Consider the following 15,453-nt stretch of genomic DNA (forward strand, 5'->3'; position numbering starts at 1 on the left):
TTTGGCATTCTACCCCACGAAGTGTTTTCTAGCTGTTTTAATTAGTTTCTTAAATGAATGGTATACTAACAGAGAATGCCTCTGAATGTTTGCTTTTAACACGATGTTTTCCATGTTTAAAATTTGGGTGTTTCCATGGACTTCTATGTTGACTAATAAACTGGGACAAATTTGACTAAAAATTGTAACGTTTTAAATTTCAACCCATAATTGTGGTTTGATGAACTTTGGTTGAGAATCAAAGTAAATAATGTTATTTTTTAAATTTTAAATAAATCTATATTTGAAATCAAAGATTGAATACCGTCAAACGGGGCATCATGCAACAGCGGGGTTAGATGCAACATTTAAATAACAGCACAGTGAATCAATTTTAATTTAATGTATTGTAATAAAGTTATCTTTTAATGATTACCAAATGATGATGACATAATTTCTCGCATCTTAAGCTTGTTTTTAAAAGTTATTTTATTTTTATATAAAATTTGAAAAATCGAGCAATAAATGTACAAATTTTAACATTTTTCGATGCCGTAAAAAACATTACCCAGTATGACAATGTACTATAAAAATGTAGGTGTATAAATATTTTTCGAACAGTCACTCATTTTTTTTTCAAATAAACATTTTTATAATTCAGTTAGGTGTCTGGGGTGAAATGCAACAAATCACCAAAAAAAACTCTTGTAAATCTCGTTTCCATGTGCTGGAATATGAATGTTTTGCATCACGCGTTTTTAAACATTGAATTTTCATTCATCCAAACATTTATTTGTATGATTTCAAGCTTGTAGAATTTCTCGTGGTTTTATTTAACTCCTAAATTTATACAGCATCCTTATTTTCAGAAAAAATGTGAAAATTAGTTTTTACAGACCAACAAATTACTGCAATTGATGTTTTCATGCGTAATGGTCAAAGGCGTAATGGTCAAATAGGCAAAGCTTGATTTTTGATCGTTTAATACCCGAGTAAACGAACATTGTACAGATGAAGTTTGCTTTAAATTACAAATGATTGAGAGGGGTCTGCATATTTTAACTCAAAACTGCATATTCTTTCAAATTTTGATGATGAAAACTAGCGAAAAACGTTCGTCACAACAGAGTAAAAGAGGTACAAAACCTTCCTGTCTTCACATTTATATATCTGTTTTGAGTGAACGCTAAAACTTAAACTTCCTTTGAGAGAATTGTCAAAAACAAAACATCTCAACCATCGGCAAAAAAGTTATTGCCCCACACAGAACAAGAAGTAAGGAGAAAACCATCCATTTGCCCAATGGGCTCATCAAATCATTGAAGCATGCAGAAAAGGAGAAAATTTCTATTATGATCCCCACGCTTCGCCACTACTGCTGAAAATTTCGTCTTTACTCCAGTTTTTTTTATACGTACATACATATTCTGTTTTGAAAGAATCGAGAATTTGTTTTCATACTGTCCCAAGCAAGAAAAAAAACGGCGCTTTGTTATCTCTCTATACAAGGTGCCTTTATATCCTGAATTTTATGTGACACACTCTTTGGTGCCAAGTAAGAGGATGACTCTTCATGGTTTCATTTAACTGGCGCACAAGGATGGGTAGGTATATTTCTACGTGGAATAGTTTGATTCTTTTCTCTCATGAAAATAAACGCCCCAGGCGATTAGGAAGGGCTCACACAGATATATGCATATCGAGTAAAAATATTTATCCCAAGCCAGGGATCCCAGTATAATATATCACCAGATCACGGTTTGCATAGTTCAAGCAGCTATAATTTAAGGCTTTCATTTTAATTTTATATAAAATTTACAAATTGAAAAAAAAAAACATTACGTTTATTTATGAGTTGAAAGATGAGTCTGATGGATTTACATTTTGCTATATAGATAATATCATCGTTTGATAAATTAGAAAAAATTTAGGGGCTGTGTTACAATGTGAAGTATATTAACAAAACTTCAACAAACTATTTTTTTTTTTTTAAATTTTTTCACAAATAAAAATAAAACCTTCCCCTCGCTTTGATTTGTCCCTTCATCCTGAAAGGGGTTTCAGAGGGGGTCAGGGGGGAGTTTGAAGTATTTCATTGAAAAATTTGATAAATTTTTCGAAAAATCAAGTAGTTAAAAGAGCGAATATCAAATGGAAGGTATAAAATGGGATTCATATAACCTTTTGTATTCGATTTTTCTATCTAGGATACCTTCTACTGGGGTAACTTGACTCACTTTTCAACTTCGATGGCTTCCAAAAAATTTAAATCCACCATACAGCTTGCTTATGCATCAAACTTAAGTATATTTTCCATTTAGAGGTTGTATTACATTTTATGCAAAAACTACTAAAAGAATAACAGCTAAGAACAAATTACTTTAACATCTTGTTTTCATTAACATGCATATTTGGTCATAATATAAGCGCCTTTGAGTATGCAAACAGTAATCAATATGTACACAATTTAGGATATAATATATCCTATATAAAGCATATATTATATGCTGAAATGCTAAATGCTAAATCTCAGATAATGTTTGTACGCGTCAGTAAAAAAATGGAAATCGATTGTGTTACAACATTTTTTGTGGTCTCTCAGCATCAGCAACAACTTGTCGAATAATTTTAGCATAACCTCAACAAATTGACAGAATTTGATTGTATTGAAATATCTCGTTTTCCAATTACAGTAGAATCCCGCTTATTCAAGGAAGTCAGGGCCTCCTCAGATAATACGAAATATGTACATCCTTCTCCTTCTGTTTTGCATACCTTTCGGGCGCAAAGCTTGATAATTAAATGGATCTTGTTATCTTGTATCAACCTGATGGCTGGGAGCTCAAAAAACCGGAGTTATATCGTTTCTCCTGACTTTTTGGGTAAATGATATCAATGTACTCTTTTTGGTATTGTGGGATCTGGTAACCCTAATTTTGTTGCCTTTTTCTCTTTTTGTTTCCTTTTTTTACTATGAGAATCAAAATTGGAATTTAATTTATACGAAACTAGCTTAAAATGTGAGAAACTGTGTCAAATCCATCCGTAATTTGTCACATTTTGGCATCTTTAGATTTTTGAAATACGAAATACATAATTTATGACGACTTTTCAAAGGTAGCTGTTTTTCGAACTTTTTATCAATTTGGATTTTCTAAGACAATTCCTACACCTAAGCTCAGCTTTGCACTGGATTTTGAGTAAGTTAACGTAAGGTTTAGGTAATAAAACTATATGGAAAAGAAAGCTTATTTCATACCGGTTCTAGTGGTGTAACTGCATTGGCGGTGCAATGCTTGGCAAAAATATGATAAATAAAACAGTGAACTAGTTTCTGAATTTTGCGAAGTCAGCACAAACTCTTGCTTGGCAGATGGGCGCAGCTCAAAGCTATTTTGCACACGAAGACGGATGAAAAGAAACGAAAAAACAAACAAGCATTAGCTCAAATTTTCTAGTTTAACTTTCAGAAATATATTTATTATATTTTTGTAAATCATTGCACCGCCAATGCAGTTACATCACTAGAACCGGCATGAAATTTGCTTTCTTTTGCATATAGTTTTACTGCCGAAACTATACGTTAACGTATTAAAAATCCAGTGCAAAGCTGAATTTGGGTGTAGGGATTGTCTCAGAAAATCCAGATTCATAAAAAGTTCGCAAAACAACTACCTTTGAAATGCCGTCAAAAATTATATATTTAGTATTTTAAAAATCTAAATATGCCAAAATGTGACAAATTACGTCTACTTTTCAATTCACTTTTTCGAAATTTTCTACTGTAACAGGAACAGCTTTGGCGGTTGATTGATTGTAAAGTACGGGTTTTACACAACTTTTTTACATTTTTTGTGGCCATGATCTTAGAAATTTTTTTCCATATGTGCAACATATAGCTTCTAACTTCAGCTTTCTCAGGCACTAAGTGAAATTTTTTTCGAGCACTTAATAACTGATTTACAACCTTTTTCCTGAAGCATGTTTTTTCATAAAGTTTTTCTTGTCCTGTAAATAACTTTATAGTTATTGATTGTAGCTGAAAATTGTCTGAAAAACATATTTGAGTCGAGTTATAAGCTTTTCAAAACTATAAATTTGGTAGAAATCGGTTGAGAAACAAGGGAGTTTTAGCGAAAACGGTGTTTGCCGTCATTTGACCGCTCGCAGTATAAATAGGTATATTCTGGTATATACAAAGTGTCGGTATGTTTAGTGTTTAAAAAAATTGACTAGTAACGTACTTCTTATTTTTTTCAATGTCAAGTAGCTAGTAAAGGGTTGCAGGTCTTATTGTACACTTCAATAGTTCGTTAAAAGTCTCTGTTGTACTCTTTTTTTAATTTGAAAGTTTACACATTTAGTTCCGGAAAACCTTGTTAACAATTTTAATATTGTAATTTGTAATTAAGTTGAAATCAAGTTCCAGAATACCTTTTGAAAAAAAATCATCACATTGAGTATAATTGTTGTCTGCTCATGATGTTCATATAGAGCGGCAAGTATGTAGTTCGATTTTCAAGCAGAATTTGAAATGTAAGTTAGTCTTAAATATGTTTGGATCAAATCGAGCTTTCAAACTTTCAATTAAGAGGAGAAAAAGTATTTTTTTCGATTTTTTTGTACTGCTCATAAAAGTGCTTTTTGAATCTGGTCAGAAGTTTTAAAGAAGGTTATGCGAACTTCAAAGTTCGTTTAACTACTCAAAAGTTGAACTACTTGAAAGAAGTCGTATCAGAATACACGATTAAGCTGATAAAATCTGATTGAGGAATGTTACTCGATCTTTTGGTTACTTGGTTACAGCCTTGAGAAACTTAGAAAAATGAGAAAAAAGGATGAGACCAGGTGGAAGTGGAGAGATATGGCTAAGTAAAATTGTTGCAACGTATTGAAAGTTAAGTTCCTTAACCCCTGTGGTTATGCAATTTATGAAAAAAAATGTTAAAAACTTATCCTCAGCGATAAAATTAGACTATAAGAAAAGTTGTTTGTAATCATAAAATTGAGCTTCTGTTAACTTTTCAGCGAAATTTTTTTTTGGGTTTTAGAGAGTTAAGATTTTTTAGATTAAAATAACACTGAAGAATCACACCCCACGTTTGAGTTTGAGTAATTTCAGTTCTTTTTCCGCCAAGAAATGTTAGAACCTCACACGTTAGAAAACTTGCAGATTGTGCGGTTCTACTGTAAACTGATGTAGAGTTTCTCTATAAGCTCGAGGCAAGCTCGATTTTTTTTAAGTTTAGGAGAGTGAGAACACATCAGCAACATTAGTACTTCTCGATCTTCTCAAAAAGCTTCAATTTTATCAATTTTACCATCCTGATTTATGATTATCGATAAATTTACTTAGTGGTCTAACCGATAAGTTTTCAAGCATGAAGAACACTTTTTCCTGTACAACACGCAAACACGCACTGAAAATATACACATCGTACTTCAAGCAGGTAGCGAGTATACTATCATTTTCATCACTTGTTTAATAATGCAAGCTACAGTTGTTCCGATTTGTGTTTTTCTTGGAGTCAGCTAATCCAATTCTATGGGTGGAAGATAAGTTTTTCTGTTCACCGTACACTGATAATCCATGTGTTTGCATAAATCTCCCAAGGGTCAACACCGAAAGTGGCCAAAGTGAAAGTAGATGAACAATGGTGAAGAACGACTATTTCCGTTGCCAGCATCGGCAGAACGAGACGAGGATAAGAATAATACTAAGCGTCAACATTCCGTCATTCAGAGTATTTGGCTTCCATATTTTGGTATGAGTCTCTGGGTATCCTTTGGAAGTAGTAGTTGACAACATAATATCAATCGGAAAAACCCACACATGAGGAAGGAAATCATCAATGCTCGGGCTTGGTAGCAGCAAGTGAGTTTGGTAACGAAAAGCTGTACCCTTCCTTTGGCCCAATTGTGAATGTGTGCAAGTAGTGGCGCTGTGTTTGTGGCTGTCCACTATAGAAGCTCGATAGTAGCTTTTTCATGACTTCTGTGAAAAGAAGAAAATTTCCAGCGACATAATAGATAAATATTTAATGAGATATATGAAATAGTGATCTTTTTATAGACACCTCAATCAGGATGAAAATTATGAACAAATGCTGTAAACTGAGTTTCCCGTTTGTTCGCCATATGTATTGAAATTATTTTAACATTTTTTTTTTATTCTTTTCTCCTTTCCACTATCCGTGCAGCTTTTTGGGGCACTGCGAAAAACGATCCCGTCCAAGAATAGTCACGCAGTCATCTCTCCACCCCCTCCCCCACCCTACTAACTGCCTGAGGGAATGTGGGTTCAATCAATTTTTTTCTCCTTTTACCTTGGCCTGTGCCACCAGAAAAGCCTTCCCAGCCTACACGTTTGTTCACTTTTCGCTCGAGGTGCCAATTTTCTGCAAGAATCTAGCTCGCAGGATGTGGCCTTGCAGGAACCCAACTTTATTCAAAAGTGATCCATGACGTTTTTCCATCGACACTAGCATTTTTTCCTCCGCATTTTGGTTCCGTTGAAGGAATCAACCTGATGTTGGAAATTTTCACACTACACTTTGAATGGGAACGGAAATTTTCAGCTTTGCAAAGACCGTTCTACACTCCCAAATTTTCCACATGGAATTTTCCTAGCGTAATCGAACTCTCGTTGCGTTTGGGCCATTGAGTCCGGGCCCAGGCATATTTTTTATCATCGTAACACTATTTCCAGCCAAAAATTGGCCTTTTGCACAGAATTTTCACAAATTTTCTGCAGGACTCGAAATTTTCACTTCTACACTTCTCTACGATGATAAAAGAATCAATGAAAAGCTCTCCGTTCATCGCGCAAGGTTTTCCATGTTGCGTTACCAAGCTCGAAAAGCTTTGCCCATCGGTTGCGCTACATAATTTTACGTGCTACAGTCACTCATGGTTTTTGTCTACGATTGATAAGGATTGTTTACGTTTGCTTTAGAGCTATTTATTTTAAATAGTATGAATTAAAGTAGAGTTATTTAATACTGTTTCGCATCATAGTCAATGTTAAAACTAATCATAAGAAATCTTGTCAAAAATCGCTACGCTCCACATTACTTTTGACCCTGTTTAAAATTTTCCCGCGCTATTTACAAGTATACTCTTCACTACGTTCTGTGCAAATGTCGCAATTAACTGTGCAGCACCATTTAAATTTACAGTTGCACTGCCAGCTTCGTACTATTTGGTGCGTATTGTAGCCTCGTCCACAGCACAGCAGGTCGCACTTATCCATGGAGCTCGATGTGCGATTACATTGGCGACCCACAGTTCCCAGGATCCCGGAAATGGCATCCCTCTCGCAGTAGTTCGGCGATGGCTGTAGGTAAACAAGCTCCATTCTCTTTGGTTTTTGGCTGTTAAGGCTTGTGTACTGTTGCTTAGCTTTTCTAAAAATGAACAACAAAACAAAATCAACATGTATACGTACGGGTACGTACAATCATCAATCTAATTCATTGAAAGTACCTTTTAAGCACCAAGTGTTGTTGTTGGCTGCTGCTACTGCTCCCCACCATCGTCATCACCATCATTGTCATCCCCTTCGCTTTCGGACTCGAGCTTATCGTGGTCGTAGTAGTGGCTGTCGTCATCGTTGCTTCCGTCGATGGCTCCGGTCCAGCTCCGGGTTGCAGCGCCACTGCCTGCACCAGCTTTGCCTTGCGATACTTTTTCATCATGATGTCCCCAATTGCGTGGAACGGGGGTAAACTTTTCCAGCAGGTTTTCATTGCGCATGACCCACTAACACCGTGGCATTTGCATTCCGTACGCAGCAACAATTTGACAATCTATGGGGAAGAAGTCACAAAAAAACATGTAGCGCCAAAAATTCTAAGCTTTACACGCTGGGTTCGGGATAAAAATGATATAAAATTATTATTTAGAACAAACCCTCATAATAATTTGGCACTGTTATTTCAAAGGAATTATAAAATTTGTTAGATTTATCGTGTAACGAATAAAGAAGGATAAGAGATTTTTTTATTGCACAAAACCGATTGGTGTGATTGTTTTTAAGTTGAGTGATTCGTTCCAAGTAACATTTTTTCTCTTTCCCTAAAAAAGAACTGTTCTTTCAAAGCTCCGACGGCGATCTGTTGTTTATTTTTCAAAATCTTTATGATATTTATTAAGACTACGTTCTGCCCTACATTCTTTTGCCTTATTTCTGCATAATTTGGATTTGGACTACCTATTTTTTTTTGTTTTTGCCATAAATGTACATGAATTTCGTGGTTTTCTGAAACCCCTTTTAAGTTTATGATCATTTCATAATGAGAATTTGAATTTTTGTTATCGTTGTTATATGTAGGATTAATTCCACGCGCTTGTCGAACAGTTTTTGATGATTTTTTATAATTTTTCTAACAACACGAGCTATACTCACATATTTCTTTAACGTTCTCTATCCGAAAACAAGGCGTGACAACTGGTTTCAAAATTTCAGGCTTTTGGAGCGTGTTCGTATTCGTATTGCAAATTTCAAGTTGTATTTTTGTCTTTAAAAAACGGTTCTGATTATTTTGATAAAACTCGCTCTAAAAATGTCGGTTTTTCAACGCGAAAATAAACAATTATAATGACACTCTTCGAATTGTTTGTTTGACTTTGCGAATAAAGTGAATGAAACCGGGTGAAATTCGGGATTTTTTTTCAATGATATCCAGGCAACCGGGCAGGGCCGGACTTTCTCAAATATTGTATCAAATATCCGAAAAAGTAATTGAATGAAATTTCATTGAAAACCAAAACAATAAGTACAGACCCCGTTCGATTTTGGCAACATTCGATTTTGGCAACAACCGAGCAAAAACCGTTCGTTTTTGGCAACATCCAAAAAAGACGGTTTTTTTTGTCACTTTTTTATTTTTTTTTGTTTTCATTTCAAATTAATCAAAATTAATGTAAAACGTAATGTGAGCATGAAATTTTTCAATTTGACTTAGTTATAATAGTTTTAAACAGTAAAAATATGATTTTTTTCCATGTTTTACTGCTTAAAACTAATATAATTGAGCCAAATTGAAAAAAAATGCTAATATATGGTTTTACATCAATTTTGACTAATTTGAAATGAAAATTTAAAATAAAAAAGTGACAAAAAAAACCGTTCGATTTTGGCAACATTCGATTTTGGCAACATAAAATTTTCGAGCGTGTTGCCAAAAACGAACGGGGTCTGTATATTTCGACTATTAATAAACGTTTTCATGGAATCTTGATGAATATCATCGTCAAACGGAGCAGAAATCTTCGTTGTTGTAAAACATTTTGAAATCACTGAAAAGTTGCTTCATGTAACGCAACGGAAGAAAAAGGTTTTATCTTGAAAACCACTGCATAGAAAAAAAAACTGGTAGGCGTTGATTTTTTGGAAGCACAGGCGTTTTTTCCGCTCGTTGTAAATTTTTAAAAATTTTAATTGTTTATTTTTTCTGCCAATACTGAAGATTCAATTTTAATAGATTTTCGAAACAACCTGCAAAGTTGAGTCATTGAATCCACCGACTAGCTACGTTCGGGAAAGTGAAATAAGTGTTGTTAAACTGGTTCTGGGGATTGCAACGGGTTGTGGTTAGCTAGTAGATTGAATTCATAGATTCTAAACGATCTTGACGATGAAAACTTCGAACTATAAACCTCATCTTTCTGTATTGGTTTTGGACCTTTTATAGGACCTTGACGCAAAATACTTAAAATATGTTTTTTTTCACTAATAGTATAAACGACTAAGTCTCAGACTTTCGGGAAACAAAAACTTACTTTAACTTAATGATCCCGCGCCGATCCACCGGTGCATAGGGCCGTTGTAAAAGACCTCCACTGTTGACGATCCGGAGCCAGCGTCTTCACCTGGTCCCAGTCAAGATTCTCGTCGACAGTTCGGATTTCAGCGGCTAGGCTTCGCCGCTACGAGTTTCTGGGTCTGCCTCTTCTTCGATGACCTTCTGGATTCCAATCTAGCGCCTCTCTACAAATCTCGTTTTCATCTTTTCGCAGTGTGTGCCCAATCCATCTCCACTTACGTTCCCGAATCTCGATTTCTAGCGCCCTTTGATGACACCGGCGATGTAGTTCCTCATTTGAGATCCAGTTGCCAGGCCACCAAGCGCGGATGATATTCCGCAGGCAGCGATTTACAAAAACTTGCAGTTTTCGCGTCGTTACCGCATATGTGCACCAAGTTTCGCACCCGTACAGCAATACGGATTTGACGTTTGAGTTGAAGATTCGGATTTTTGTTCGTAGAGAGATCTGGCGTGACCGCCAGATGTTTCGGAGACTCGCAAACGCAAATCGGGCCTTTCTGATCCGGGTTTCGATGTCTTTCCTGGTACCACCATCAGGCGTTATCTGGCTACCAAGATACTGGAAGCACTCCACTTTCTCCACTTGTTGCCCAGCTACCATGAAACTGGAGGGATTTGCTGTGTTGATCTCCATAGACTTGGTCTTTCCGACATTGACTTTGAGACCTGCTGCCTTGGAACTTTCGGTGAGGTCGTCGAGTTTGCTCTGCATATCCGGTTGTGTTTGGGCGAGCAAAACAATATCGTCAGCCAGGTCAAGGTCGTTCAGTTGCTCCATTGTTGTAGGATTCCACGGCAATCCTCGGTTCGGTGCACAGTCGATCGATCCAGTCAGAATCTCATCCATTACGATGAGAAAAAGTAGCGGTGATAAAATACATCCTTGTCTCACTCCAGCAGTTACCGGGATTGGTTCGGACAAGACACCATCGTGCAAGACCTTGCATGAAAATGCCTCGTATTGTGCTTCGATGAGATGGACTAGTTTCTCTGGGACCCCTCGTCGCCTTAGAGCCGCCCAGATGTTTTCATGGTCAAGTCGGTCAAATGCTTTTTCAAAATCAACGAAAACCAGCAGAAGAGAGTCCTGGAATTCGTTGATTTGTTCCAGTATGATTCGTAGCGTTGTGATGTGGTCCACACATGATCGTCCGGATCGGAATCCAGCTTGTTGCCGTCGGAGTGTAGCGTCAATTTTCTCCTGGATCCTGTTCAGGATCACTTTGCAGAGTACTTTGAGGGTTGTACAGATCAACGTTATGCCTCGCCAGTTACCGCACTCTGTCAGGTCTCCTTTCTTCGGGACCTTTACGAGGATACCCTGCATCCAGTCGGCCGGGAATGTTGCAGTATCCCAGATGTCGGCGAAGAGACGGTGCAACATTTGTGCTGACAGGGCTGGGTCGGCTTTCAGCATTTCAGCAGGGATGCAATCGATCCCAGGTGCTTTGTTGGATTTCATGTTCTTTATTGCCGCTTCTATTTCAGACAGCGAAGGCGCTTCCGAGTTGACGCCATTTATGCGACTTACTGTTGGCGCTTCGAGCTGCGGATTCTGTTGGCCATCGCTATTCGTGACTCGGAAGAGTTGTTCGAAGTGCTCAGTCCATCGTTTGAGCTGATCTGTTCGATCGGTCAATAACTGACCTGCTCGGTCTTTCAGCGGCATTCTTGCATTAGTCCTTGCACCACTGAGGCGGCGAGAAATGTCATAAAGTAATCGGATATCTCCATTGGCGGCGGCTCTTTCTCCCTCTTCGGCTAGGGAGTTTGTCCAGGCTCTCTTGTCTCGTCTACAAGCTCGTTTAACTGCCTTTTCCAGCTCCGCATATCGTAAGCGGGCGGCTGCTTTGGCTGACCCGGTACATGCCTGCTTAATTCCGACTTTCGCCTTTCTCCGATCATCGACCATCCTCCAAGTTTCATCCGACATCCATTCACTTCTTCTTCCACACACTTTACCAAGAGTACCATGGCTCGTCGTGATAAAGGCATTCTTGATTCCACACCACTGTTCTTCGACTGTTCCGTCTGTTGGCAATTCCGAGGCTCGGGATTCTAGCTGTTCAACGTATGCCCTTTTCACCTCTGGATTCTCCAACCGGCGGACGTCGTATCGATACCCGACTTTCTCCTCGCGCCGTTGGACACGCGCAACTCTCAGTCGTATTTCGCCAAGGACGAGGTGATGGTCAGATGCAATGTCTGCGCTTCGTTTGTTGCGGACATCAAGAAGGCTCCTTCTCCATTTTCGGCTGATGCAGATGTGGTCAATTTGATTTTCTGTTCGGCCATCTCGGGATACCCAAGTGACCTTATGTGCTGGTCGATGGGGGAAGAGCGATCCACCGATCACCATGTTGTTGTTGCCACAAAATTCTACAAACAGCTCTCCGTTTTCGCTCATCTGTCCTAGACCATGGCGCCCCATGATGCGCTCAAGGTCCTGATTGTCGGAGCCAATCTTTGCGTTGAAGTCGCCCAAATGGATTTGAATGTCACCCTTCGGAATTTTCTCTACCACGCTGTTCAGTTGACTGTAAAACTGCTCTTTCTCCTGCAAGTCGGCAACGTCAGTTGGCGCATAACACTGGACCATTGTAAGGTTTCTAACCCGTGTTCTGAATCTGGCTACGATTATTCTTTCGTTTATTGGTTCCCATCTAATGAGGGCCGCGTAGGCCTGCGGGCTTAACAGGAAACCAACTCCTCGTTCCCGAGTAGCGTGTTCTCCTCGTATGCCAGAGTAAAGCAGGACTTGCCCGGATTGTGTCTTGTGTTCTCCAGTATTAGGCCAACGGACTTCGCTCAGTCCCAGAATTTCAAGCTTGAGGCGGCTAGCCTCCCTAGCAAGTTGTTCCAGTTTGCCTTGTTGGGCAAGGGTTAAAACGTTCCAAGTTCCAATTCGTGTCCGTGTTTTCATGCTAAAAGTCGTCGCCAAAGTTCCAGGTCGGTCATTTCTTTCGGATTCCGTAACAATTTCAAGTCGGGAACAGTAGGTTGTTAGCCTAAAGTCCCTATCCCGCGATGGGGCTGCCATCTTGGCCTTAGCTGGCGGGAGCCGCATTTCATAGATTCAGCCGCTCGCTGCGAGACAGACGCTGCTTGAGCCGCCCCTGACCTGGAGAACAGACGCTCGGTAGTTGTTGCACGCCGCCCCTGACCTGGGGAACAGACGCGTGCGGCCACCTTCTCAGTCTGCATGCGACCAAAGCATCCACCGGGGAAACAATATAACAGTTTATTCCGATTAAAAAACTATAGTTTTCGTTATAAATATCGCGAACAATTCTTTTCGAACGGGAAGTATCAACAGCAAAAGTATTCTTTTTTTTAGGGTATAAAAAGTGTATATTTGACATATTTGTAAGAAATGCTTCATACAGGTTCTGAATTCAAGATTATGCCCTTATGTCTTATTTTTGGTTCCTTCGAATATTTTCATAAATTATCCGTGTTTGATTTTTTAGCTAAAAATAGGTGATATAATTCACGTTCATCTGATACAGTAATTTTTTTTAGTTTAACTTGAAAAGTTGGGATATGTGATATTTTCTTATTCACTTTAATTACTCCACTGGAGATGCCACAAATTTTAAAACCAGTTGAGATTTTGTATTAGTGTCCTTTTTTATGCAAATAATGGTGTGACGAAAGTTAGAAACTTGAATGGTAAATAAATGAATTGTGTATTTCCTACTTTCCGCATTTTAAGAGCAAAGAAGGATGTAGGTGCAAAGAAGGGAATCTAATCTTAATAGATTCGCTAGCTTTGGGGTAACAAATTATTTTTCTGTCTCTTTTCTATTTTATAGCACCACTTTTCTAACGTTTGTATATTGTTTTTTTTTGTGCTAAGTTTCAGTTAGCGATTAGTGATTAGTACTTTGAATAAGAGATAGTCTAATTTTTAACAAGAATTAGCGGTTGCGATTATCGATCGCTAATTTTAACTGAGTTAGCTATTTCATCAGCGCAGCTAACTTTTCAGTTATCGCTGCCGATGACTGACTTTTTCTAACACTAGTGCCCCCGATCATGCAAGATGAAGAGCTCATCAGACCATGAAAAACATGATTTTTGATAAGGACATCCGTTGTCATGGAAGGCGTTTCCCGATGATCATCAATTTAAAAACTCAATGCTTCACTCACCTTTCGTCCTACCCGATTATTGTGTAAGTTCATCAAACTTCGATCGTCATTCTCGATCTCCCGTGCGTCCAGGAATTTCTTGGCAAAGCGCATTCCGAAGCCGATATCAGCCGAGCATCCGCCCCATTTCCAGTTCTGGACAAGGCGAAAACAAAATGAGAAGAGGCAAATTAAATTGTACGTACGGGCGTGAAAATGCTTCGATTCGAGGCGGGCAACGTGCGTTTATTCTTTATTAAAAAATAACAGTAGAGCCATGTGGGTATCGATACTTGCATCAGTTTCAGTGGAAAATTGCATTTTCTGTCTGGAATCACAGCCACACATCGTGATGTTTCCCTTGGCGCACGCAGCCGTTATCGCATGAACTGCTCCTGCACTTGTGATCCCGTATGTGAAGGCGGCCTCTCTTGATCCTTCGGATGGAAGATAAAACAAAATCAACATGAAAATGATGAAAGGCTTTGATAAAGTGAAAAATTCCTTATATGTATGTCGAATAAATTTAATCAATCATCATGAGCTGGATATCTTGATTTATTTTAATTCAATATTGCCAGTAGGGATCAAAAGCATATATCAAATGATTTGGTAAATAAGAACAACAGCATAACAGAAAAAAAAACTAGCACTAGTACGTATGGTATCTCTTTTCAGGGTTCACGTTCTCTTCTTCGATCGAGATATTGGCGTACTATTTTTTTTGTGAAATTTGACGAAATGTACCGTAAACCGGGGGAACGTTGACCACGTTTTTAATTCATTTTCGAATATTTTTGAAGGGGTTGCTTTTTTGTAACACTAAAATGTTTGAAAAATACTTACTGAGGTAAGGAGTATAAAGCATGATCATTGATAGCAGAATATTCAAACGACATTAGTGGCTATAACTAAATGTTTGTTTTTAAATCAGATTTCATGTTTCGGGGTAACTTAAATCACAGAAGGCTTAAAACATCAATTATGGTAATGTTTGTTTGGCCTCAATTAATTTTTTCAACCTTTTTTTTTTCAAAAGCAAATATTTTTCAATAGATGGACAATGTTACTGCATACATTTGACGCAAAAATTATAAACATTTCTCAATATTTTTTGCAATTCCCTAGGTTCTCCCACTGTTCCTATGTTCTTATTTCATGGAAAATTTGGTTTCCATGAACCATTTGATAGGGTTTTTAGCCATTTGTTCTATACAGGCTTTCTCATAGAAAATTTCCGTGTTTTTTTATATCCAAAAGCAGAGTTCCGATAATCACTCGGAAGAAACGCTCATGATAGGTTTCTAGTTGGAAAAATTCAAAGCCGAATGCTGCTGCCTGTAGTTCCCTGAGAGTCGGCAGAACGACAATGCGAAGTCAATGTAAACGAGATTCAAAAGCGAGAGTGGATTCGCATCAAAGTCGATCTCTCAGGCTCACTACCTGGTGTATCAGAAGTGATTGAGACACTTACTGATACAAGATCCAATTCGAAAATCCACTCACTCACT

The 15,453-nt window shown here is 38.0% G+C and overlaps 2 protein-coding genes across 12 annotated transcripts in view; both read right to left on the minus strand.

The window, feature by feature from the left end:
- Positions 1-6,761, minus strand: part of LOC129747937 (trichohyalin) — a 51,564-nt gene extending 44,803 nt beyond the window's left edge. For all 4 annotated transcript variants that reach the window (XM_055742364.1, XM_055742365.1, XM_055742363.1 and 1 more), the window contains exon 1: positions 6,306-6,761. The gene's annotated coding sequence lies outside the window, so the exon portion shown is untranslated. The remainder of the gene's footprint in view (positions 1-6,305) is intronic.
- Positions 6,762-6,934: 173 nt separating this feature from the next.
- Positions 6,935-15,453, minus strand: part of LOC129743714 (protein Wnt-2) — a 52,069-nt gene continuing 43,550 nt past the window's right edge. For all 8 annotated transcript variants that reach the window (XM_055735835.1, XM_055735830.1, XM_055735833.1 and 5 more), the window contains 4 exons: positions 14,240-14,379; positions 13,964-14,098; positions 7,465-7,787; positions 6,935-7,385 (listed from right to left, as the gene is read on the minus strand). In XM_055735835.1, coding sequence (XP_055591810.1) covers positions 7,082-7,385; positions 7,465-7,787; positions 13,964-14,098; positions 14,240-14,379 — 902 coding nt within the window. In that variant the 3' untranslated portion in view covers positions 6,935-7,081. The remainder of the gene's footprint in view (positions 7,386-7,464; positions 7,788-13,963; positions 14,099-14,239; positions 14,380-15,453) is intronic.

This window comes from Uranotaenia lowii, chromosome 2 (genome assembly GCF_029784155.1).
Source record: "Uranotaenia lowii strain MFRU-FL chromosome 2, ASM2978415v1, whole genome shotgun sequence".
Lineage (NCBI taxonomy): Eukaryota > Metazoa > Arthropoda > Insecta > Diptera > Culicidae > Uranotaenia > Uranotaenia lowii.